This window comes from Zalophus californianus, chromosome 15 (assembly GCF_009762305.2).
Source record: "Zalophus californianus isolate mZalCal1 chromosome 15, mZalCal1.pri.v2, whole genome shotgun sequence".
NCBI classification, from domain to species: Eukaryota; Metazoa; Chordata; class Mammalia; order Carnivora; family Otariidae; genus Zalophus; species Zalophus californianus.
Genome location: NC_045609.1, coordinates 39,764,649 through 39,789,719, shown reverse-complemented (window position 1 = coordinate 39,789,719; position 25,071 = coordinate 39,764,649). Strand labels below are relative to the sequence as shown.

The window sequence follows — 25,071 nt, the reverse complement described above, 5'->3', positions numbered from 1 at the left end:
ACCACCTAGCGGCTGTGTGACCCTGGGCAAGTCACACACATCCTGTGTTTGAGTTCCCTTCTCTGTAAAGCTGGGATAATAATCGTGGCCACCTCATGGGGTTGATCATTCCTGCTTCTGTGGTGATGGTCACAATACCGGGTCACTCACCCCTGCGTCCCAGGGCCCCAGAAAACGGCTGGAAACCACATCCACAATCAGTGGCTGTTGAATGAACAAATGAATGACTGGATCTCAGTCCTCCCCCAAAACGTGGGACCCGACTGCCTGCTCTGGAGCTTGACTGAGCTCCAAGCTGGACTTGAGAGAAGCAGCCAAACTTAACTTTGAAATATGGTGATGGGCACAGCCTGACACAGCCTGAGGCCTTGGGCGCCCTGGCCTTGGCCTCCTGCTGCTGCCCTCTGCTGGCGGTCCCCGGGACCAGGCTAGCAAACTCCCAGAGATCGCAGGGGGAGCAAAGGGAAGAGCAGGGGCCTGGGCGGGGGGGGGGGGTCCTCAGGAGCTCTTTGCAACTCCCGAGCATTCTTCCTCTCCCCTTTTGCCTGGTGCTACACCAACTTGGAATGCCTTTCCTAAACGCCTCTGCGCTTTAAGTCCAGATCCAGATGCACACTCCCTCTGGGTGACAAGTGTCCAGCAAGCCTTCAGTAGTGGTGGGATTCTCTGATTGTTGTCTGTGTGTCTGTCTCATTTTCAAACCTAACTGTGAGTTCTTCAGGGCAGGACCCGCATGCCACCTCCACCCTCCTCCTTGTCTGCCCCCCTCAGATCTCTGTGTCCAGGGCAATTTCAGAATCCCCCCAAGGACAAGACCACACAGCTCATCCTTTGGAGGCTGGGTTTGTGGGCTTCCCATTGGGCTCCCTGTGGACTTTCTAGGTATCTCTCTCTCAAATCCAATCAGAATCAGGCCCTGGGCTTTTTAGTCCCTATTCCCGCCCCCAGTACCAGCAAGGAGGTTTGCCTGTGATTTTGGTAGTGACCCCTCATCCTCTCAAAACTACTGAGGAGTTCAGGCTGAGGACCTGTAAGTAAGGAGACTTGAGAGAGTCCCCAGCGACCCCTTGGGCAGCGACAGAGAGCCCAGCACAGGGAGGGATGGGGGATCTCCTGCAGGTCTCAAATGTAGAAGACCATGCTTTCCTGTCGCCGGGCAATCTATGAGGTAATGCTGTCTTCCTAAAGCTGGGAGCCCAGCTGATGGAAGCACCAGGAGTCTTGCAGAAGTCCCAGAAAGGGCTTGGCTCACTGATGAAACTCAGGGGCATCCTCCCTGTTGGGCTTCCTCAGGTCCTGCAGAGCAGTGCCCTCCTAAGGCAAGAATGGCAAACATCAGCACACAGGGTGCCCTTCTCCTCCGCTACGTCTGGGGCAGATGAAAGGCAATCAAGTACCTCCTCCTCAGCCTGGATGAGACCCTGAAAGCCATTTAATCCTGCCATTATCACCAAGGGATCTGGACGGTGTGTGGAAAGTGACTTCCTGTCCACCGCAGCCTGGTGTTCCTGACAAGTCCAGCTTCCTCTTCACCTGAGAACCTACGGCCTCGGTAATCACAAAAGGACTATCCGGTGCCTTGTGCAGGGTTGCATGCGTGACCCTCACCCCCAGTGAGAACGGGGTCTGGAGAGCCGACCTTGCCCAGCTATGCTGAGCCCTTCCCGAACTCTGGGAAGTTGTTCCTGGGCCATCGTCCCCCCTTCCACCGATGACATCTGGTCCCCAAGCATTCCAAGGATAGGCATCAGAAAAGGTGGTGTGCATTTTGGCTTCACTGTGTAAGGGTTTGGGGAGTCCAGAGGTGGAGGATGGCTGGACGCGTCAGAGGTGGCTTAACACCACACTCACTGCTACCGGTCACTCCCAACTCATGCACTGAGGTGATGCGCTAAGTTCCAGGTCAGAGAAAAAGCAGTGCCACTTTCCTCCTCCCCAGCCAGGATGCTAGACACTGCTGCAGCCTCGGGGCCACAGCTGTGGATTCGGACCCCAGCCACAGAGTCCACGTGAGGGAGGGCTGTGGAGGGATGCCGAAGTCCCTTTGTCCTAGCTGCCTTTAAGCCTGATCAACACCTAAAAGGAAGTGAATAGATTGCCTTTAAAGTTCTTTTAGTCTTTTTCATATCTGGGATTATAGTACCTTTCTTATGGCTACACAGTTGACCCTCGAATAGCAGATGTTAGGGACACTACCTGCCATGAAGTTGAAACTCCACATATAACTTTTGTCTTCCCAAAACTTTACTAATAGCCTACTGCTGACCGGAAGTCATACTCATAACATGAATGGTCAAGTAACACACGATTTTGTATTGTTACACATATTATACACTATATTCTTCTAACAAAGTAAGCTACAGAAAAAAAAATGTTATTAACCTATCAGGAAGAGAAAGAACATTTACAGTACTATACTGTATTTATAAAAAGAAAATCCACATATAAGTGGACCCACACAGTCTAAACCTGTGTGGTTCAAAGGTCAACTGTACGGTGCATAGTGGTGTTTTGTCTTTTTTTTTTTCTTATATAGATTTATCAAGATGTATTTTTCTCATTTGGCTTTTAAAAATGTGGTTTCTGGGCTAACTTATCATTTCTATCATTTTTATTTATTTTCTATTTCATTAGTTTCACTTAATGTCTATTTGCTTTGTCCTTCCTTTACTTTTTATTGTTTGAAATTTTGTTTTAAAAAGAATACTGGGATGCCTGGGTGGCTCAGTCGGTTAAGCATCTGCTTTCGGCTCAGGTCATGATCCCAGGGTCCTGGGATCGAGTCCCGCATCGGGCTCCCTGCTCAGTGGGGAGTCGGCTTCTCCCTCTGCCTGCCGCTCCCCTTGCTTGTGCGTGCTCTTTCTCTCTCTCTCTCTGACAAATAAACAAATAAAATCTTTAAAAAAAAAAGATGAATACTTGGTTCGATTATTTTCAGTTCATGCTTTAAAAAATTTTTTTGTAATAATGAAAGTAAAGTATATGTCCCTTGAATATAACTTTAACTCTAGCCCATAGATTTTGGGACTACTTACTGTTGCTGAATTTAGTTTTTTAAATTACTACTAAGATTGTGCATTTTTTCATGTTTCAACACTATTGGACATCAGTATTCCTTCTTTTATGAATTTTTTCTTCTCATTCTCTATCCCATTTTTCCTAATTATTCATCAGTTTATTGTTTTTTCTCTTATGTGCTTTGCAAATAAATCAACATTTTACTTTTCATTTTACATTGGGTTTTACTTTTTGGCAGAGAAGTTTTATGCCTTTTTTGTGTGGTCTGATGTATCAATAATATTGTTTTGGGTTTTCTTCTCTGAGATCATTCTTAGATATCTCTTTTCCCCTCTGAGACTATAGAATCATCACTTATATTTTCTTCTGATTTTGATTTGTATATGTAACTAAAAGAATCTGATTTTACTTTTCCTCTAAATGCTTAACCATTTACTTCATCATTAATAACTGAGCAATCATCATTTTCCTACTATTTTGGTATTCTATTTTTATCATGCATAGATGATACAAATGTGTACATATGCATCCTTGGACCCGTGTTTGGACTTTGTGGGTTTTCACATTGTCTCTATTCCAGTGTCACTAATATACTAATTAGGTCAGTTTTATAAAACCTTTTAACATAAGATGACCAAGTTCATTCTCATTTTTTATTTTTATTTTTTTTTAGGATTTTATTTGAGAGAGAGAGTGTGCCTGAGCGGGGTTGGGGGTTGGGGTGGAGGAGGGGCTAGGGGGAGAGAGAGAGAGAGAAGCAGACTCCATGCTGAGTGCAGAGCCCAATGAGGGGCTTTATCCCATGACCCAGAGATCGCGACCTGAGCTGACACCAAGAGTCACACGCCCAACTGACTGAGCCACCCAGGCTTCCCCATTCTCATTATTTTTAAATTTTTTTCACTGTTCTAGGATGTTTATTCTTCCCTAAGAGCTTAGGAATCACTTGATGAGGCCCTTATAGGACTTGGGATGGAGTCTTTGGCGAACTCACATCCCTCTCGGTGGGTGGATGGGGGTCAGGCATCCGGGAGGCCAGGCATTGGACTGGCTCAAAACCCAGCCCTGGTTCTTCCCTCCTCTTCTTGCCCTGACCCAGCCCTCCGGTCACAGAGTGCCCATGCTTGGCCCCAGGCTGCCGCCTGACCTTTCAGCCCTGGCCTGGGGCCAGCCACTCACACCTGAAACGCAGTGTTCAGGGAGATCATAAAAGGGCAGAAAGCCTGGTGGTAAAGACGCAGCGCTACTTCCTCAGATCAAAGGGCCTGGAAACATCTTGAAAACACTTTATTCAGCCCTATAAACAGACTTACAAGTAGGAATTGAGGATTTCATTCCCTCAACTCTTTCATGTATTTACTCCATTCATTCTGCCGACGTACTAAAAACTATGAAAAGTACCATTTTGCTCAGGAAGGGCCCGCATGAGTCCCTCTGGGACTCAAAAGTTGTTTGAGCCAGGCAGTCTGAGAGATTACACTGCTTAAGTAAATGGAGGCCAAGGAGGCTACTATTCAATGTGTCACGGATACAGATGGGCTACCGAGGCTGCAGTGACAACCCGCAAATCTCACTGGGAGCCCAAGTGGTTGCAAGTGATCCCCCCTAGGTCCACAAGGGCAGTTGTGCTCCATGAATTTGCTCAGGTTTCCAGAATGCTGGATTGTAGAGTAACTTCATAGCCACCAGAGCCTTCTGTGATCACAGTGGCAGCAGAAAAGAGGCCATTTGGGGATGTGCCCTGGTCCTCATGTGCGTCCTCCCAGAGGTGACACATGCCACAAGCCTGTCTTCATAAGGCCTCCCTCATTGAAATATTGGTGAAAAACAGTAGCATCTACAAAACACCTGCTATTAGCCATCCAGAGGCCTCAGCCACAGACGATTCCCCTGAACAATAGTGAGAGTCTGAGTAGCCTGGAGATTGCACAAGGAGACGTCTCCCTATTCTCCCCGTTAACGGGTTTTAGACTTGCCTGCTCATTCTAATCCACTTATTGAACATCTCGATTGCCCACTGCTGGAACACATTCTATAGCTTACCTCTAATGTTATGGATGTGCAGGGCTGCAGCATCTATGAGGGCATGACCAGCCATTTCCATCTCTGTATGTCAGTGCCTGACAAATATTTGAGGTATAAATTCATATTTTACTCCTCCTGATAGATACCTGGTTTCTCTGCTCTTGTATATAAGATGTAGGTAACTTGAAAAGTGAAGCACACTATTAACCTTGGGTTAAGGACATGCAAAAGATAAGAGTGATGGAGAATGCCCTCGGCGTAAGCAATTCCCTTTTATATCAAGGGAATTCAGAAGAAACCTAGGATCCTGAAAAAGCAAACATCAGAGGTCTCCCCACTGGCTGTTCATTGCGGGACGTGGGCTGGTGTGGCGCCAGGAGGGTTGAGAACCAGGGAGTAACTTGAGAATCTTCTGTTAAACTGAACAGGGCCTTCCTGCTGTGGTTGTCCCCTGTCCAAACAGGGAAGGATCCCAGTCTGCTCCCATGATGTCACCTGGCACTATGAGGGTCACAACATCTCCTGAGATCATAAGAATCACACAGTCCGGGCTTTACATGGCACCTAGGCTACTAAAGCAGGGACCATGGCTACCATGGTTGGGATGGGGCTGATAATGTTTAAGATCTGTGTTGACCTTTGCCCACGATAGAAGTACTTGCAAGGGAGGCCTCTACTTCAGGAATGGGCTCAGGCCTGAATTTTCTGAAATGCTTGCCTCAGTGCTCTGCATTAGTCAAGCTGTGTCTACAGAGCCCAAATGACTCTCCTTACTCGTTCTCGGTGCTGGAGAGCAAACCAGGCCCCTGTGGCCCCACAGTGCAGAGAGATCTGCCGCCTCTTCTATTTTGGGGTCTCAGCATTCCCAGCCTTCAACACCACAGAAGATTTCTTAGTGCTGCACTCTTTCCCTCTCTCTTGTCAAGAAATAGGCTTGGCTGAAGTGTCAGGATGGGTAGTGATCACTTTTAGAGGGTCTGCCCAAACCACCATGACCTTGCATGGATCCCAGTGGCCATACTGTCCTGTGCGGACCCACCCTCCAGATTTAGGTGACTGGACCAGAGGCGGGCATCTGAGACAGACTCATTTTCATAGGAGTTTTGAATTGCTATCAAGCAAGAGTTTCTAATCTCTGGGTGGCAATTTCTGTGACACAAGTTTTGCCTTACAGGGGCAGTCAAGGGAGTGGGAAGAAGAGGAAGCTGGGGTGGAAAGGAGGAAGAGGGGAGGATGCAGAAGCCACGGAAACAGCAGACGCTGTCTCCCAGTCCTCCTTGGGCCAATTCACAACTCTCTGTTTTTAGAAGAAACGCTCCTATTTCGCTTAAAGCTCGATTCAGTTGTTCTTCATATTTGCAATTAAAAACAAACAAACAAACAAACAAAAAGGTCTTTCTAAGCTCCCTCAGTGAGCGTGTCGAGGTGTGGCCTCTGTGCTGGAGAGTTGTTTGCCCTTACTGTGGAAGTGACTTATATTTCATAAGTTGCCAGGAACTGGGGAATATTTTTAGTAACAGGAGAAAGATCGTGGCGAGAGCCTGAGCTGTGTGCTGGTGAGAGATGCGGTTTTGTTTTCAGGCCTGCTGTCCTATGTACAGGATGTGGCTGCAGGAGTGTTGGGCAGAGGACCTGGGGGACCCATTGAGGAAGGGCCAGAAAGGGCAGAGCTCATGGTCTCTGGGAACAAGGGAGAGAGTGGTTGGCTCTATGTCTAGCACTGGCTCCTATGAGCCTGTGCTTCACCCAGGTGTCATTCCAATTTCTTAAGCATAGGTTCATTTATATTTTGTGTTTCTTTTTTTTAATGTCAGAGAGAGAGAGAGAGTACAAGCAGGGGGAGTGGCAGGCAGAGAGAGAAGCAAGCTCCCCGCTGAGCAAGGAGCCCCACGATCCCAAGACCCTGGGATCATGACCTGAGCCAAAGGCAGATGCTTAACCGACTGAGCCACCCAGGCATCTCTCATTTACATTCTTTATAATACTTGGTCATGATGAGCCCAAGGTGATGTATGGAACTGTTGAATCGCTATATTCTACACCTGAAACTAATATAACTCTGTATGCTAACGAACTGGAATTAAAATAAAAACTTAATTTAAAAAAAGAAGAAAAGAAAATACCAAAAAAAAGGCAGGGACCTGCCTTCTGGCCTCCCCCCACGGCTCTACGGAGAAGCCCTGGCCGGCAGAGGCGGTGCCATTTTATTGGGGCATCGGCAGCACATGGGCCTGGGTCCCCACTCGCTGGCCAGGCTCCCCGGCCGGCCCCCGCGGCTCAGAACTCGCAGACCACCAGGAGCGGCTCCCCGCAGGCCTTGTCGTTCCACTTGCCGTTGGTAAAGATCTCCACACAGTTCTCTGAGCCGCCGCTGTTGTTGGGTTCCCCTGGGGCCCAGTTGGAATAGGCCAGGGGCTCCCCGGTGGGGTAGATGAACTGGCCCTCTGTCTTGATGTCAGTCATGCTCAGGAAAGCAGACTTGTTCTGAATGGCGGCCAGCTGCTGCAGGGCCTCGTTCTCAGCTGCAGAGCGCGGGGAGGCCATCTGTCCCCCTGCCTGCATACACACCTGCTGCGCATCCTCAAAACTCTTTTCAAAATTCCCTGTCTTGAAGATCTTCTCCCCAACAGCTCGGCCGTTGGGGAAGAGCTCCACTAAGAGAAGAGTTAGATGGGGGTTATGGCAGCATCTGGCCCCAGCTCAGGGGCTCTGAGACCTTTGTGCTCCAACTGGAGCCCCCTCCCCCACCCAGGCCTCCCCGGTGGGGTATCAGGGCACCAGATAGACAAAAGTGAGGCACTTGGTTCCAGAGCAGCCCTGACTTCACAGTGCACACTGGGAGGAGGTCCTGTGGGCTGCAGTTACAGACGAGGACACTGGAGCTCAGGGAGGTTAAGTAAGAGGCCCAAAGTCACAGGCCTGCCAAATGTAGGGTTAGGATTAAATCTTGTTTGCTGGGACACTAGAGCTAGAACCTGCTCTTCCTACTTCACCCCACGTTGTGTGCTGGGGTCAGTGGGGATTGGAATGACTTTGGCCGGGGAGATGTCAGTGTGGCGGTTGGGGCAGTTTCTGAGAGTATGAAAATCAGACCCTGCATAAGAGCAGGTCTGTGGGGTTGCTGTGCGGTGGGTGGGGGCAAGGGGGCCATCCGAGAGCCTCGATGTGCTAATCCTGCCCTCACTGCAGACCCATGTTGGCCCCTTGGTACCCATGTGCGTGATGCCCCAGCAGTCAGCCTCCCCGGGGAGCTGGGGGGCAGGTACAGGCCCCTGAGCGGTGGCAGGGGGAGGGGACCGGTTCTGGGAGAGCCCTATTTGGGAATCAGCCAGGGGTTCCACCCCAACCTGGCAATGGCTGTCTAGGTGGGCAAAGGAAAGTCACTTCCCTTTTCAGGGCTTCTAATTCCTCATCTCTAAAGTGGGGGCACACTTCATAAAAGCATCACCCATGGGGCATATCAAGTATCTCTTTTTAGTCCATCCCATTCGCATTCCTTTGGCTTTTGGGCTCAGGCATGAAAATCCTCAGGGCTCCCGAGAGGGCTGTGCCCTGGCCTCCCTGGGCTGGTTAGGCTCAGGCTGCCCCAGCCCCACTGCCCTCCTCTGAGGAGCTTCAACACGGGCTCGGGGGACAGATGCTCCATAGGCTCAGGATGGCACTTGAAGCAGCCCTAGACGGGGCCTGTGCGGGGCTTCATGTTATGTCCCTGCATCTGGGTGCGTACACACGTGCATACACGAACATGTCCGTGTATTCGTGCGAAGGTACACGGCAGCACCCACCATCCAGATACGTGTGCGTACCTACGTGTGCGTACCTCTGGTTGTGCTCATGTACGTCATGGTGCGGGGTGAGTACACCCACGTGGCCGGGGCCTGTGGACACGTTCCACTTTGTGTGCAGCAGTGGACATAGGAGTGAGTGAATGCATGGGCAAATATGTTTGTGGAGGGAGGAAGACATACCCAATACCTGAAACTCTCCTCCTTGCTACTTAGGTACTTAGGGGACAACCCTGTGTCTTACCCAGTCAGGCCCCTTTATGCTCTACTCCTTCAGAAAACTCTTTTTTTTTTTTTTGGATCAGGGAGATTGGACGAGTGATGCAGACTCAGTGCTGAAGTCAGGGAGAGCAGATGAGGAGGAGGGGCGGTCAAGGACTGAGGTGGAGATTCCGAAGGGCACAGGGCACTCAGGCTTGCACTCCTAGGGGCCCTTGCCTCGGCAGCGTTCCAGGGTTAGGGAAGACTCTCTGCTTGAAACACCCGGGGAGGTGCAGGGAGAGTACTGGCTGGAGCCCAGAGGCAGCCAGCCGCCTGCCAGAACCATGAGCATGTCCAGGGTGAGGTACTTGATTGGCCACACGGCAAGGCCAGGCCCCCACAGCCTTGAACCCCAAGGGCAGCATCCGAGCCGCAGCTCTCAGGACAGTGTCTGGATTCTCTGCTGCCTTGGGCCGTGAAGCAACGTCTCTGGGCACTCACACACAGGGCCCTACAGATGTTAGGAACACATCCCGGGCTGCGTGTCTGCTGTCTATCACAGGGACCAACACGGGGTAGGCAGGGTTTAGGACACTGACTGGGTCACAGGTGGCTGTGATGTTGGGGGCATCCTAGAGCCTGAAAATGTCTACCATACTTCCGTCACCCCATTAAACCGGCGATAGGGCCCCATCCTCCTATTTGCCTCTTGTATCTACTTGCAGATCCTGAAGTATGCTCTGTCCCAGCCCTATTCTCAGCCCCAGACCTTGCCCCAGAGCCAGGTCCAGCCCTAAATATGGTCCCAACCCATTCTAATCCTAGACCCAAGCCCAGCCAATGCCAAACCAAGGCCCAGATCCAGTGGGGGGCCTAGCCTTGGTGCCTGGCTCCGTTCAGGCCCAGGAACTTACCTTTCCTATACTGAGAGAAGGCATTCTGGAGGTGTTGTACCTGTCCATGTAAGGCCTCCACCTGCCGCCTCAGAGCAGTGATGTCTGCAGAAGAGAGAGGCCGAGGGAAGGTAAGCCCAGCATAGCCTGGGATCAGCTCAGAGCCTAGGCCTCAAGGGAAGGGTGCCCAGCTGCAGGCACATACTTGGGGTGGGCTAAGATAACTGGCCCCTGTTGCTCCCAGATTTCCCGTGGTTCTGCTATGAACAAGTGTCCCACAAGCAGGTGCCTGCATCTCACGGACACTAACCACATGACATTTGAACTCCAAATTCTGGGGATCCCATAGCACCTCCTTTTGGGGGGATAGGAATACTTCCCATCCATTGGGTTATCTGATACTCAAACTATGTTTTGAATTGGGAAGAGGGCTATGATTTCCCCAGTGATCAGATGGAAAAGCCACCCAGGGTTGTCCTCCAGTGAGTAAGTCTAAAACCAGAGCCTAATTCTCCTGCCTTCCTGTCTGTTAGCTTTCCTGCTTCCCACCACTCCCCATGATTAATGGGGCCGAAGTCTGAGAGGATAGGCTGTCCTGATAGATAAGAGCACCACCTTCCTCCCCCTGTCCCCACCCTGTGGGGACTCCCAAGTCTGGCAGATGCCACCTTACCTGGAAGCCCACTCTCTCCCTTCGTTCCTTTTTCCCCAGGAGCACCTCTGTCCCCCTTCAGTCCCGGGGGCCCTTTGGCACCTGGAGGTCCCGGTGGACCCATGGCTCCAGCAGGTCCTGGGATCACAGAAGAAGAGCTGGGTGAGCTCTGTACACGTTTTCCAGCATTTTCAGCCTCCCAGTACATGGACCGTCCAACTGGCCTACGGTCCCCCTTCCCCTATACAGACTGTTCCCAGAACTCAGCCATGCACCCTCTCCGCACGCTGACTGTCCCATCACCCAAAGACCCACCTCTCCGGGACATCGACTAGCCCTGTTGCTCACGTGTCACTCTCCCTCCACGCAGACAGCTCCCAGAGCCCAGCAGTCACCGTCCTTGGACATAGACTCTCCCCCCACCGCCCTGTCACACCAGCTCTGACGTGACGAGTGGCAGTGGTGGAGAGATGGCCATTGGCAGCACCAGGGGGGCACAAGGGAACCGGAGCCCGGCCCTGGTTCCTCCCATCACTCACCTGCTGCCCCGGCATTCCCAGGGGCTCCACGCTCACCCGGGGCACCTCTCTCTCCTTTAACACCTGTGGGACCTTGTGTCCCCGCAGAGCCTGGCTTGCCGGCCACACCCGCTTCTCCTGAGGAAGGAACCAATTGGGACAAATGTTGCTGAAAGTGTGTTCAGTCCTGGAGTTTTCACCCACCGCTCCAGGGGGAGAGAGACAACTGGGGAGAAGGTGCCCCTTACGGGGCTTCCTCCGGGGAGGCGAACAGGAAAACGCCACCAGTGTGGGAATGGGGGAGAGGAAGGGGCCACGATGCAGCCTACCCAGCGCTGGCCGTCTGGGCTTTTCCTGGCCCTCCGAGCTTGCTGCCTGAGGTCCCATCCCGGACTGCCACCATACTCCTCCCCTCTCCCTCCCAGACCAGCCGCGTACCGACCACCTACCTTTGGGCCCGGCCTCTCCTTTAGGGCCAGGTGGGCCTTCAGGACCTATGTTCCCCTGCTTCCCTGATGGACCCTCTCTGCCAGCTGAACCAGGCATGCCTCGAGGTCCCGGAGGTCCTAGGGCAAAGGACCAGCCTGGTCAGGGGCGCTAAACCTTGTTGGCGGGGGGAGCACATGAAAAGGCGAGAGCAATGATAGAGGTGAGAGAGGCAGCAGTAGTATTTCCCAGGCGTCTCTGAGATAACCCAGTGCCGCCTTCACAACAACCTTCTTCCTTCTCCCCGGGATGGAATCTGTGCATGTCCACCGGTAAATCCCAGGGACGGCAGCAGCACCTGCAGACAGCCGAACTCCGTGCCCAGCTGCTCACCAGATGGTCCAGAGTCTCCCTTTGGTCCAGGCTCTCCCTCAGAGCCATTGTCCCCTTTGGGCCCAACGGGGCCAGCTGGTCCAGGCATCCCGGCTCTCCCTACAGCTCCTGGCAAACCTGTAGCGGCAGAAGAAATGGGTATAAACCTGGCCTTGGGCCCAGGAGGAGCCAGGTGCCTCTAATGTCAGGCCCCTTGCACACCTTCAAGGTTCTACTTGAAGAGACATTCCATCTCCACACTCCTTGGTCCAGTGGTGATCCAGGAAATGGGTGTCCCCATCCCCATTTTACAGGTGAGAAAACAGGCCAGCCAGAGTTGGCTATGGATTCAAGCCAAGACCCATCTGACTTGGCTTGTCCACGGTATTTACAGCCGGCAATCTGTCAGCATTTACCCTTGATCATGGACTCCTTGTTCTCCCCTTCCCAGAACCAAAGTTTCTATCAGAAATGACACCTGGCACTAATCATCAGGGAACTGCAAATCAAAACCACAATGAGATACCACCTCACTCCTGTTAGAATGGTTATTATCAAAAAAGACAAGCGATAACAAGCGTTGGCCAGGATGTGGAGAAAAGGAAACCCCTGTGCACTGTTGGTGGGAACGTAAATCGGTGCAGCCACTGTGGGAAACAGAATGAAGGTTCCTCAAAAAATTAAAGGTAGAATTACTATATGATCCAGCAATTCCCCTTCTGGGTATTTATCTAAAGGAAGCAAGAACACTAATTCAAAAAGATATCTGCACCCCCATGTTCATTGCGGCATTGTTTACAGTAGCCAAGACATGGAGACAGCTTAGAGCCTAGGCGTCCACTGATGAATGAATGGATGGAGAAAATGCAGGTGTATATATGATGGAATATTCCTCAGCCATAACAAAGAACAAAATCTTGCCATTTGCAACAACATGGATGGACTTTGGGGGCATTACGCTAGATGAAATTAAGTCAGAGAAAGACAAATCCCATATGATCTCATTTATATGTGGCATCTAAACAGACAAGCTAACCAACAAACAAAAACAACAAACTCACAGATACAGAGAACAGATTGGTGACTGCCAGAGATGGGCTTGGGAAGTGGGCAGAATGGCTCATGGTGGTCAAAAGATACAAATGTCCAGTTGTAAAATAAGTTCTGGGGATGTCATGTACAGCATGGCAACTAGGGTTAATAACACTGTATTGTATATGTGAAAGTTGCTCAGAGAGTAGATCTTTTTTCTTTTTCTTTCTTTCTTTCTTTTTTTTTTTGTGAGTAAAGCAATAGAAGTTTATTAAGCAAGGATACAGAAAAAAGCTCTCAGGAGTGAGACGGGTCCCGCCACTGAGGGCATTTAGGATTGGTCTTTTATAGACAGATAACCAGGGACCTTAAATCCTTTTATCCTCTCTATATCAGCATTGAGCAAGGACTAGTGATAACACCTTCAATGTCTTATTTCCTTCTGGTTATTCTTTGTTGATCACAGGTGATTATCATAAAAAAGACACCCACCGCAGATGCTGCAGGGTCACAGGGCGGCTGTAGGAAAGGGGACCCCTGGGATTTAATTCAGGGCCCCTCTGAGAGTTGGAGAGATTGGGGATTCTCCAAGATGCTGACACCCTGAATACCACCCTTCTTCTAAGTTCCCTTCCAGGTGGCCTTCCCCAAGCCCCAGGCCATTCACGTTGGGAGCCACTTTCTGTCTGTAAAGGATGGACAGATAGATACTCGCTTGTCCCTTACCCTACAAAGCCTGGAGATGTTACCCATTCTTGCTAGCTTAAATGTTGTTAGTTTCCTTCCTCTCCAACCAAAATGCAAACTCCTGAACAATAAAGAGCACAGTAGATCCCACCATAGCCGTAGCCCAGTGCCTGTGGGTCCCTTGTCTTAGTTGTTGGTTCACTGAATGCTGACGCCTTGCCACTGAGACTCAGATAATTCCCTTAATAATCAGTACCTTTGGGAACCTCAGGAGAATTCACCTGATCGGGCCAGCAGGAACATGCACCTTGATCTTGACAACTTAACAAAAAAGTAAAACCTTGGCTCAGTTATTCAACACTGTGTGGTCGATACTATTCCCATTTATAGATGCGCACCCTGAGACTCGGGGACACTGGCTTGTCCCAAGGTGGGTCCCTGCTGTGGAGATGGAGCTAGCTGTCTGGCACAGATCTGTCTGATGCACAAGGCCGTGTCTTTTCCCCTCCACATTGGGTGTCATTTGGCCTTTCTGCGTCATCATGTTCTCACCCGCCAAATGTGAGTCATATGTTGTTCCTTGTGAAATATTTGGTAGGGTTAAATGAATTACTCAGTGATGCCCAAGCACAAGGCTGGAGAAAGAAATGTGAGCTCCCTTTCATTCTCTCTGTAAGGTATTAAGGTAAATCCTTTTGATCAGACCTAAGTCTGGGGCCACCGAGCCTCCTTCTTTCCCATTCTTCATGCAGTATTAAAAATATTTATCGGGCGCCTGGGTGGCTCAGTTGGTTAAGAGACTGCCTTCGGCTCAGGTCATGATCCTGGAGTCCCGGGATCGAGTCCCGCGTTGGGCTCCCTGCTCAGCGGGGAGTCTGCTTCTCCCTCTGACCCTCTTCCCTCTCGTGCTCTCTATCTCTCATTCTCTCTCTCTCAAATAAATAAATAAAATCTTTAAAATAAATAAATAAATAGATAGATAGATAAATAGATAAATAAATAAAAATATTTATCTCCCTGCACAGACACCATTTAATCTGGAGGATCAACTGTTAAGTCCCTGGAGCCGGGTTCTGGAGAACCACAAATTCCATGTCCCCACTATTTCCTCATTCTTGGGGTAGGAGGAATCAGAAGAACCCAGGGGAGGAATCAGGGCAACTGGTAATGGAGGGAGGCGCCTCGGGGCTCAGAACAGCCGGTCATTTTTCAACTGGTAAAGCAGCATTTCAGAAGGACCGAATGTCTCAGGGAAACCCACCCCCTGAGGAGGAAGAAGTCCACCTCTGAGCCTTCCACAGCAGAACATCCAGCGTTTCTGGGTTGGTTACAATTCCAACGCCCACCCCATTCCACCAGGACGAGCCCATGGTCCCAGCTCTACCTGGATCCCCCTTCTCGCCTCGGGGGCCATCTCTTCCATCCCGTCCATCACGACCGGGCAGGCCATTCTCCACAGGGCTACACATGACCAGGGCGCAAGTGCTGGCCACTGTTCTCTGGGAATAGGTCTTCATTTCTGCTCCCAGTGACCTCAGGGGCTGTGTGAGCAGGATCAGCATGGAGAAAGGAAGGAGAAGCATGGCCTAGGCAGATGAACAGAAAGAGAAAGGACATGCTCTTGGTCCTAGGACATGGGTTAGGGCTTGGCCTGGCTCCTGAAGGTCAGGAGAAGCACCTCTCCACAACCCCCCTCCCTCCTGTGGGACTGAGAGCAGCAGAGCTCTCAAAGCAGTGGAGGGACCCGGTGGGCATATGGTCTGGCCTGGGAGAGCACGAGTTGGAACTCCTGACATGAGTTGACAGCATTATCCACCTACTCTCAGATGCCCCTTATTGTCCTTTCTTGTGCCTTCCCTGGGCACTGCCTTCGGCACCGGGGCTAGGATGTAGAACTCCTCTCTGAAGCCCTGAAGTCATGATTCCTCACTGAAGTCATGATTCATGAAACCATGAATCAGGAAGGATTCATTGGGTAGTTCTGGAAAGGAACTTTACCCTCACCGGACCTCCTTCTCCCTGCCTGTATTATTAAGGTGGGTGGCTTAGCTCCAACAAGGCAAACCCATTCCCTCTCACTTGCTGCCTTGGATGGACTAGCACTTGTGTTGTCTGCAGCACTATTCTGAAAAAGAGTCAGAGTCTTGGATGCTTAGTGATGTCTGTCCTGAGCACAGGATGGGTATGTGGTTGCATGTTTTCCAGCTGATTAGCCATCCCTGGACTAGACACTGTCTCCATAAGGAAATTCCCACAGAGAAACCAGGTGAAAGTTCTCAGAGATATGAAGTTAGCAGCTGGAGAGCCCCTGAGACACGTAGTATTCTGCTCCAACAACCTAAGAGAACTTAAAAGAAAGGCCTCAGGGTGGAAGGGGACGTGTGAGATGGGTTCAGTCAGGGGAAGGCTAGTTTGGGGATAAGAAAGAGCAGGTGTCCAGTAGGGCATCCAGTTACCAACTGACTGGGACTTAGGGACTAAGTGAGACCAGGGCCAGTACAGGGCCTGAGTCACCTCCAATATTGGGCATCTTTCCTCTCTCAGAGAGAAACTGTAAAGTTATGAGCATGGAAAGAGCTTGTGGGAGTTCCAGAGACTAGGAACAAAGCCTGGGGGACATGTGCAAAGGAGGAGGGGGTCACAAGGCCTTCGCTGGACTTGTGGCAAAAGCTCGGTCATGAGCACCCAAGGACCCAGGCCGGAGCAAGGGCATCGTCCACTTGTCGGCAGCTACCTCAACTCTGGGGCCCTGCACCCCAAATCTGGGGAAGAACAAAAGGCAACAGGCATTCTGCCCAGCAGCTCAAGATGCCATAGAAGGCCCCACAGTCCACTGTAGCAGGAAGTGGCCTCGAAGAGAGCTAACTCACAGGTTTTCAGACCTACGGTTCAGATGAGGCGTTTTAGCTGGGGCTACATTGGGAGTGGGCAGAACTACAGCCCCCTCAACCCACAGTGTTCACGCCAATCTTCCAGATTCAGATTTTATTGAGAAAAATGACTCCCTTGAAAATTAGTGACCTAGTCCAGTAAGGCTATTTTTTAAAGGAAACATTTGACTGAATGTCTCAGGGAAACCCACCCCCTGAGGGGGAAGAAGTCCACCTCTGAGCCTTCCACAGCTGTGGAAGGTGGACTTCTTCCACCATGAGAGAAGCATGAATGTCCATGTTCCACAGGCAGCTGGTATGTGGATGAGCTTAGAACCCAGACTCGTGAAGGCTTGGTCTGTTTCTCTTCTACCAGCCTTCTTTCTGAAGAAATCGGGAATGGAGAGGAACTAAGAGAGAAGTTGAAATTGCATTTTCCACTGGGGCTTCCAGACAATGGTGTGTGGGGTCTGGGTGGGTGTCATCCAAGTGATCCACCCTCCCCCAGCCCAGAGGGCATAGGGAGCGGTGAGGGGCAGAAGAGCACTCCTCATTAGCCCACTCTGCCCCCCCACCCTTCAACCTCCTAGACCAGAATAGCTACCCAGAAAAAAAAAAAAAAAAAAAAAGAATAGCTACCCAGATCCTGCCTTCGCAGCACCAGTAGGATAAAGCAGCCATATGGGCAGAGAGATATTCACCAGGCATTGGGAAAACAAAATGAGGGCAAAGGACAGAAACACTCACGGTTGCTTCTTCTGGGACTCTAGGATCTCCAGTCCAGCTAGCCTTTCCTTGGCGGGCACTGGCTATTTATGCCTACCTTGTAACTCGAGTGGCCCAGCCCTGTTCTTCTAAGAGCTCTTTCCTTGTTGACTTACTCTCACCCCCACCTGCATTCTGGAAACCTGCCACTGATAATCATATCACTACACACATATCGCCCTAGAGTTTGTAGAACTCTCAGTCTGTGATCTCACCGGTACCCCCTGAGGCCCTGTGAGTTAAATGGCATCATCAGTGTCTGTATTTTATAGATGTCCAAAAATCTGAGCTCCAGAGAAGACTGGCAAGTTGCACAATGATCTACACCTATTGCAAATGCAACCTACATCTGCGGATTCCAAGATCCAGGACCTGCTATGCCCACTTCTCTCCCCCCTTCACCTCAACGTCGCTGCCCAGATATTGGGAAAGAGCTGGGCGTTCCTCGGCATATCCGGGCAGAGGTGGGGCAAGTGGAGAAGCTGTGGAAGCTGTAGCCTGTGGGAGCAGTGGCTAGGGGAACCGGCACCTGGCAGGGTCACTCTTTTATTTCCTGCTTTAGATCTCAGAGAGACCTCCACTTGCCTTTTATGGGAGGGACTTCCCTTAACCTCCTGGCCCTCACCTCTTATCTTCTTAGCTGAAGTTTGCCCTGTGCATGACTCAGGCAACCAGTTTGGACCCCTGAGCTGCTGATACACTGCGGCAGTCATCCCCAAGGAGAATCTAACTTCCAACTACTGTAAGACAGTTGCCCACCCTCTTGCCTTTACTATCAAAGGTAATCTCTGTTTGCTTCTAGATTCTTGTGGCTTTATCTCTTGCAAAGATTCTCTGCCTAGTTCCACATACCAGCAGCCCCATGTCTCCAAGCTTCTCTTCTGGCCACTCCACTGGTGGTGCCAATTTGTTCTTGGCTTTTGATGCTCCTTGTGGCATCCCCTTGTGTATTGTAGAATCTATAATGCCTCAATTCATAGGGAAAGGTCTTCTGTCTCCCATACGGCAGTTTTTTTGAAGCAGGATCCATAGTAGAGCCACCTGGGCCCCAAATGACAGAGTTCTTTCATCATTAACCCACAGCCCTCCCCATTCTAGGATGTTCATGTTTCTCCTAGAGATCTAGGTCAGCATGGAATTCCATTTCTTTCCCCAAATTTGGAAGTTTTCCATCATTATTTCTTTAAATAGACTTTCTTGGCCTAACTCTCTTCTCCTTCTGGGATTCCTCCAATGCATATATTATTTCTTTTGATGATGTCCCATAAATCCTAGAAGCTTACTTTACTTTTTTTTTTCCTTCTCTGACTGGATAATTTCAAAAGATCCACCTTCAAGTTCACTGATTTATTCTTCTGCTTAGTCAAGTTTTTTGTTGACTCTCTCTTGAATTTTTCAGATCAGCCATTGTATTCTTCAGCTCTAGGATTTGGTTATTGTTGTTGTTTTGATCTGACTGCAAATCAAGGACAACAAAAGCAAAAATAAACAATTGGGACTACATCAAACTAAAAAGCTTCTGCATAGCGAAAGAAACGATCAACAAAACTAAAAGACAGCTGGGATGCCTGGGTGGCTCAGTTGTTAAGCTTGTCTGCCTTCAGCTCAGGTCATGATCCCAGGGTCCTGGGATCGAGCCCCGCATTGGGCTCCCTGCTCCATGGGAAGCCTGCTTCTCCCTCTCCCACTCCCCCTGCTTGTGTTCCCTCTCTCTCTATGTCTATCTCTAACAAATAAATAAATAAAATCTTAAAAAAACAAAATAAAAAAATAAATGAATAAAATCTTAAAAAAAAAACAAACTAAAAGACAACCTACTGAATAGGAAAGGATATTTGCGTATGATGTATCTGATAAGGGGTTAATATCCAAAACAAATAAATAACTCATACAACTCCATAACAAAAAAACCAACAATCCAATTAAAAATATGGGCAGAGGATCTGAATAGACATTTTTCCAAAGATGAAGTACAGATGGCCAACAAGCACATGAAAAGATGCTCAACATCACTAATCATTAGGGAAATGCATATCAAAACCACAATGAGATACCACCTCACACCAGTCAGAATGGCTAAAATTAACAAGTCAGGAAACAACAGATGTTGGCGAGGATGCAGAGAAAGGGCAACCCTCTTACACTGTTGGTGGGAATGCAAGCTGGTGCAGCCACTCTGGAAAACAGTACGGAAGTTCCTCAAAAGGTTGAAAATAGAGCTATCCTATGACCCAGCAATTGCACTACTGGGTATTTACCCCAAAAATACAAATGGAGCTATCCAAAGGGGACATCTGCACCCTAATGTTTATAGCATCAATGTCCACAATAGCCAAACTATGGAAAGAGACCAGATGCCCATCGACAGATGAATGGGTAAAGACGATGTGGTATATATACACAATGGAATATTATGCAGCCATCAAAAAAATGAAATCTTGCCATTTGCAACAACATGGATGGAACTAGAGGCATTATGCTAAGCAAAATAAGTCAATCAGAGAAAAACAATTATCATATGATCTCACTGATATGTGAAATTTAAGAAACAAAACAGAAGATCATAGGGGAAGAGAGGAAAAAATAAAACAAGATGAAATCAGAGAGAAAGACAAACCATAAGAGACTCTTAAGCATAGGAAACAAACTGAGGGTTGCTGGAGGGAAGGTGAGTGGGGAGGATGTGATAACTGGGTGATGGGCATTAAGGAGGGCACGTGATGTAATGAGCACTGGGTGTTATATGCAACTGATGAATCACTGACCTCTACCTCTGAAACCAATAATATATGTCAATTGAATTTAAATTAAGAAAAAAAAACCAGAAACAAACACACAAAAAACATCAAAAAAGAATTTATTAATATTTTTCAAAGAGGAACTGGATCCTAGAAGAGAATAAAAGTACTCAATTATTAATGACTGCAAATACTTATTCTTTGGAACTCTGTGTTTTCTCATTGTTGCAACAGGAGAATTAGTTTCTTGTCTTACAGCAACATGTAACTTTCCCAGAAGTGAAAACCTCCTATAACCCTAAGTCCTAAGAAGTTTAGTAATTCATCTTCAGGGTTTGCACGAGTAATCTATTTTCTGGAATTATTTTGTTTACTGCATATCTTATTACTTATGTTTAATGGGTACAGATGTATAATTTATCTCCTTATGTAGATTACAGTTTCAGTGATAGAGTAGAGACAAAGAGTATAGTCCATTGTCAAGTCCTGGCAATACTATGCAGCCAACTTACTCAATCTCTATAAGCCTAAATTTCCACATCTGTAATGTGAACTTAAAAATTATGCCTTCTTCAGGGCACCTGGGTGGCTCAGTCAGGTAAGCATCTGCCTTCAGCTCAGGTCATGTCCCAGGGTCCTGGGATGGAGCCCCGCGTCGGGCTCCCTGCTCAGCGGGGAGTCTGCTTCTCTCTCTCCCTCTGCCCCTCCCGCCTACTCATGTCTCTCTCTCTCTCTCAAATAAATAAATAAAATTAAAAAAAAAAAAGAAAGTAGGCTACAGAGAAAAGCAAAAAAATCATGGTTGAAGATAGTGTTAAGTATGTTATGCTTAAAAGATAGGGGCATCTTCATAAGTTATAATTGCAGAAATTTGGGAAAAGAATTATAATGCAATGTTTAAAAATATACATAATCCTAAACATGCAGAGGTAAACACATTTGATACTCTTTACTGCAGTTTTTTACATTATATATTTTTTTAAAGATTTTATTTATTTATTTGACAGAGAGAGACACAGCGAGAGAGGGAACACAAGCAGGGGGAGTGGGAGAGGGAGAAGCAGGCTTCCTGCGGAGCAGGGAGCCTGGTGTGGGACTCGATGCGGGGCTCGATGCGGGGCTTGACGCGGGGCTCGATCCCAGGACCCTGGGATCATGACCTGAGCTGAAGGCAGACACTTAACGACTGAGCCACCCAGGCGCCCCTACATTATAATATTTTAAAGGACTGATAACGTATACAGAATTTGGTGTCATGTTTGCAGTTGATAACATAACAGAAGCATTTACCATGTAAACAAAAGTGTTTTGTAAACATAATTTTAATTCTCATATTTAATATTATTATTTATTATGTTCTAATATTTAACAATTTCTGAGAGCATTTTCATATGTGTTACTTCCACATTTTTCTTCCTAGAAATACCTCTCCGCTCTTTAGGCATAAAGGGCAATAGGCAATAATTGCCAAATTATTTCCAGAAAAGTTACACCAAAATAAAACCTCATCTCTAACAAATTGTTGTATCTAACTATGCTAACCAAACCAGCATAAAATGTAATAATTTTCATAATCTTTACCAATTTTGGAGAAAGAAATTAACATCACTGTGCTCTTGTAATTTTGATTTGATTAATTTTGTATTATGTTGAACATTTAAAGTAAACTTGATGATTTGCCTTGCATCTTTTGTTAAGTATCAATTCAAAGTGGTGTTCTTAATGATTTGCACACGCTTTTTTCAGCTGATATTAAATTTTAGGTATTCAGTAAATATTTCTCAGGTTGTATGTTGCCATTGAATTGTGGTCATATGTTTTTTCTAATTTAGTGAGGAATCTAATTTACTGTACACAAAATTATTTTGTCCTTTGGTGCTTCTTCTGTTTATTTTAAGATAAGAAAATTGTCCTCCAACTTTTAAGATTTGCTTTCAAGATTTTTATTAATCATTTAGTAACAATTAACTTGATTTCATCTGGAATTTATTAGTGTATATATACAAATATGTATATACACATATATAATACATTTATATGTATTATATATGTATATATGTGTGTATATACATGCATATAATATATCCCACACCAAATCCAATAAAGTTATTGCAACAGAAAACAAAAAAGCAGGAGACACAGTGAGAGATAATATTTGCCATGTATACAACTGAAAATGTTATTTGTGTCTCTTACATATGTCAATATCTCCTTAAAAACCGTCAGAGAAAGACAGGGAACCCAAAAAACATTTGGACAATTTATGGAACAATAATTCACAGAAGGGGATACCCAATGGTTAGGTAGCCTTTGAAAATACACTCAACTTCACTAACAATTACAAAAATACGTATCAGAGGACCAGGAAGATACTGTACTTCACCATGATGCTGACAAAAATATCAAACAGATCATCTCAAGGGCTGGTGAAGATGTGGGAAAATAGAAACTTTCAGACACTATCGGTGATATGGTAAACAAGTATGTTAATTCTAGAGTATAATTTGGAAATATTATTGACTTGAACATGTATATGCCCTCTGACACTTCAGTTTTATGCCCGAATATAAACTCAGTACAGACAGCTTTACAGGGAGACATACAAAAGTATTCACCAATTAAGATATAGGTGAATATAGGGCCACCTGGGTGGCTCAGTTAGTTAAGCGACTACCTTCGGCTCAGGTCATGATCCCAGGATCCTGGGATTGAGTCCTGCATCAGGCTCCACCTGCTTTGCCAGGAGCCCGCTTCTCCCTCTGTCTGCCACTCCCCCTGCTTGTACTCTCTCTCTCTCTCTCTGTCAAATAAATAAATAAAATCTTAAAAAAAAAAGATATAGGTGAATATAAATGTGAGTGATGCAAATGAAAAAAGTATAATACAAAACATACTAAGAATCATTTAGATTTAAATCATTAACATGCAGAGATCTGAAAAAATAGCCCTGGGTGACAAGATCCGAATCAGAACAGAACATCACACAACAATTCATGCATATTAAGTACAAAGCTGTAAATGACTATGCGAGAGAGAAGAGGATTTGGGGAATGAGTTTGAGGGAACTGACTGTGTATTGACATGTAGATGTACACACACATTCCTAGAGTCCTGGACTGATGAAGGCAGTGTGCTTGAAAGGAGGCACATAAGGGGCGCCTGGCTGGCTCAGTTGGTAGAGCATATGACTCTTGATCTTGGGGTTGTGAATTCGAGCTCCATGCTGGGTGTAGAGCTTACTTAAAAATAAAATCTTAAAAAAACAAAAAGAGGGGTGCCTGGGTGGCTCAGTGGGTTAAGCATCTGCCTTAGGCTCAGGTCATGATCCCAGGGTCCTGGGATGGAACCCCATGTCAGGCTCCCTGCTAGCAGGGAGCCTGCTTCTCCCTCTCCCTCTGCTCCTCCTCACCCCTCTCTCAAATAAATAAATTCTTAAAAAATCTTTAAGAAAAAAAAGAAAGGAGGTATGTGATGATGAACCCAATCAATACAAAGGAGACAGGCAGACAGAGACACTGAACATGTCCCCTACACCTACCTAGTACTGAGCTATTCAATAAAATATAATGCAAATTATACATAATTTTTAATTTTACACTAGAAACATTAAAAAAGGAGACAAATGAAATAAACATATGTTTTATTTGACTCAATATATCCAAAATACCATTTTAGCGTGTAATAAATATGTTTTACATTCTTTTTTTATACTAAGTCTTCAAAATTCAGTGTGTATTTTACACTTACAGCACATCTTAGTTGGATTAGCCACATTTCAAGTACTCACTGGCTAGTAGGTAAAGGCTACTGTACTGGACAGCACAGATTATAGACGATATTCTTTCTTTTCTTTCCTAAATATTTATGCAAATTCACTGTGTGCAAATTGCTTACATTTCCTCTGATCTGCTCTTTAATGAGCTACTTCTTCCTTTTTTTTTGTAGGAAAAAGTAGTTTATGAAAGTCCTTTTTTGTTGTTGTTGAGCTACTTTTTTCTATTGAATAGTTGAGTTTTTAATTAACCATTATTATACAGACTTATTTATTGTTGCTTAAATATGGCTAAATATCTGGTAAGGTGTCAGATATTTCTTTTTAATTTTTTAAAATAGTAATTCTCACATTTTCATTTTACTTTCAAAGCTTTAAGAACAATATTAACATGCCTTGTTAAATGGTGGCTGGATTTGAACCCAAACCCATCTGATAACAAAGCCAGTGAACTTGAAATTCTGGGTAACCTTATAAAGTGTTTATCAGATTTGCCTACCTCAAAAAAAAAAGAACAATATTGTCAATTTCATCTCAAAAGTTACAATAATTTCAATGGTAGCAGTAATTCACTAAAGCCTCAATGCAATCTATAGACTATAGCTTTATTTAGAATTTAGAATATTATTAAGATAAATTTCTATAGCACTACAGATATTCTTTTACGGAATAGAAACATTTTTTGTTAGAGAGATGGAATATTTAATAAGAAAAATAAGAAAAGCATAAAAAGATGAAAATAAAGAAAGTAGATGAAATAATATAAAAAGATAGAAAATGTTCTGTGTTAGACTTTTCTAGTCTTCTTGAGGATATTTTGCCTATCTTTCCCCCACCATTTATCACACCACTAAAATTATCTTTTTTTTCTGCTTCTACTAGCAATTGAACTCCATATATCAAAGATCTGCTTCTGAGCTAATAGAGCTATGATTATCTCATAGGAGGTATTTTTTAAACTACCTGTCAACACAATAAGAAAACATACAAGTGATCATTTAAAATAATATTTAAGAATGAATATTGATAGGGACTCCTGGGTGGCTCAGTCAATTAAACAGCCGACTCTTGATTTTGGCTCAGGTCATGATCTCGGGGTCCTGGGATCAAGCCCTGGACCGGACTCCAAGCTCAGTGGGGAATCTGCCTGAGATTCTCTCTCTCCCTCTGCCCCTCCCCTCTGCTTGCCCTGGCACACGTGCTCTCTCTCTCACTGAAATAAATAAATAAGTCTATTTTTAAAAGTATGAATATTGATAGCAGGTGAGAAGTCAAATTATAATGGAGAAAAAATAAGAGAGCAAAGAATATGAAATA

General features: G+C 46.7%; 1 protein-coding gene across 1 annotated transcript; it reads right to left on the bottom strand.

Moving 5' to 3' along the window:
- Positions 1-4,288: 4,288 nt before the first annotated feature.
- SFTPD (surfactant protein D) lies at positions 4,289-17,455 on the bottom strand. Its single transcript, XM_027597107.2, has 8 exons — positions 17,227-17,455; positions 14,994-15,195; positions 11,912-12,028; positions 11,542-11,658; positions 11,114-11,230; positions 10,596-10,712; positions 9,944-10,027; positions 4,289-7,697 (listed from the first exon to the last, which is right to left on the bottom strand). The coding sequence occupies exons 2-8, from the start codon at positions 15,190-15,192 to the stop codon at positions 7,321-7,323; spliced, it is 1,128 nt and encodes a 375-aa protein (XP_027452908.1). The 5' UTR covers positions 15,193-15,195; positions 17,227-17,455; the 3' UTR covers positions 4,289-7,320.
- Between the last annotated feature and the right edge of the window lie 7,616 nt (positions 17,456-25,071).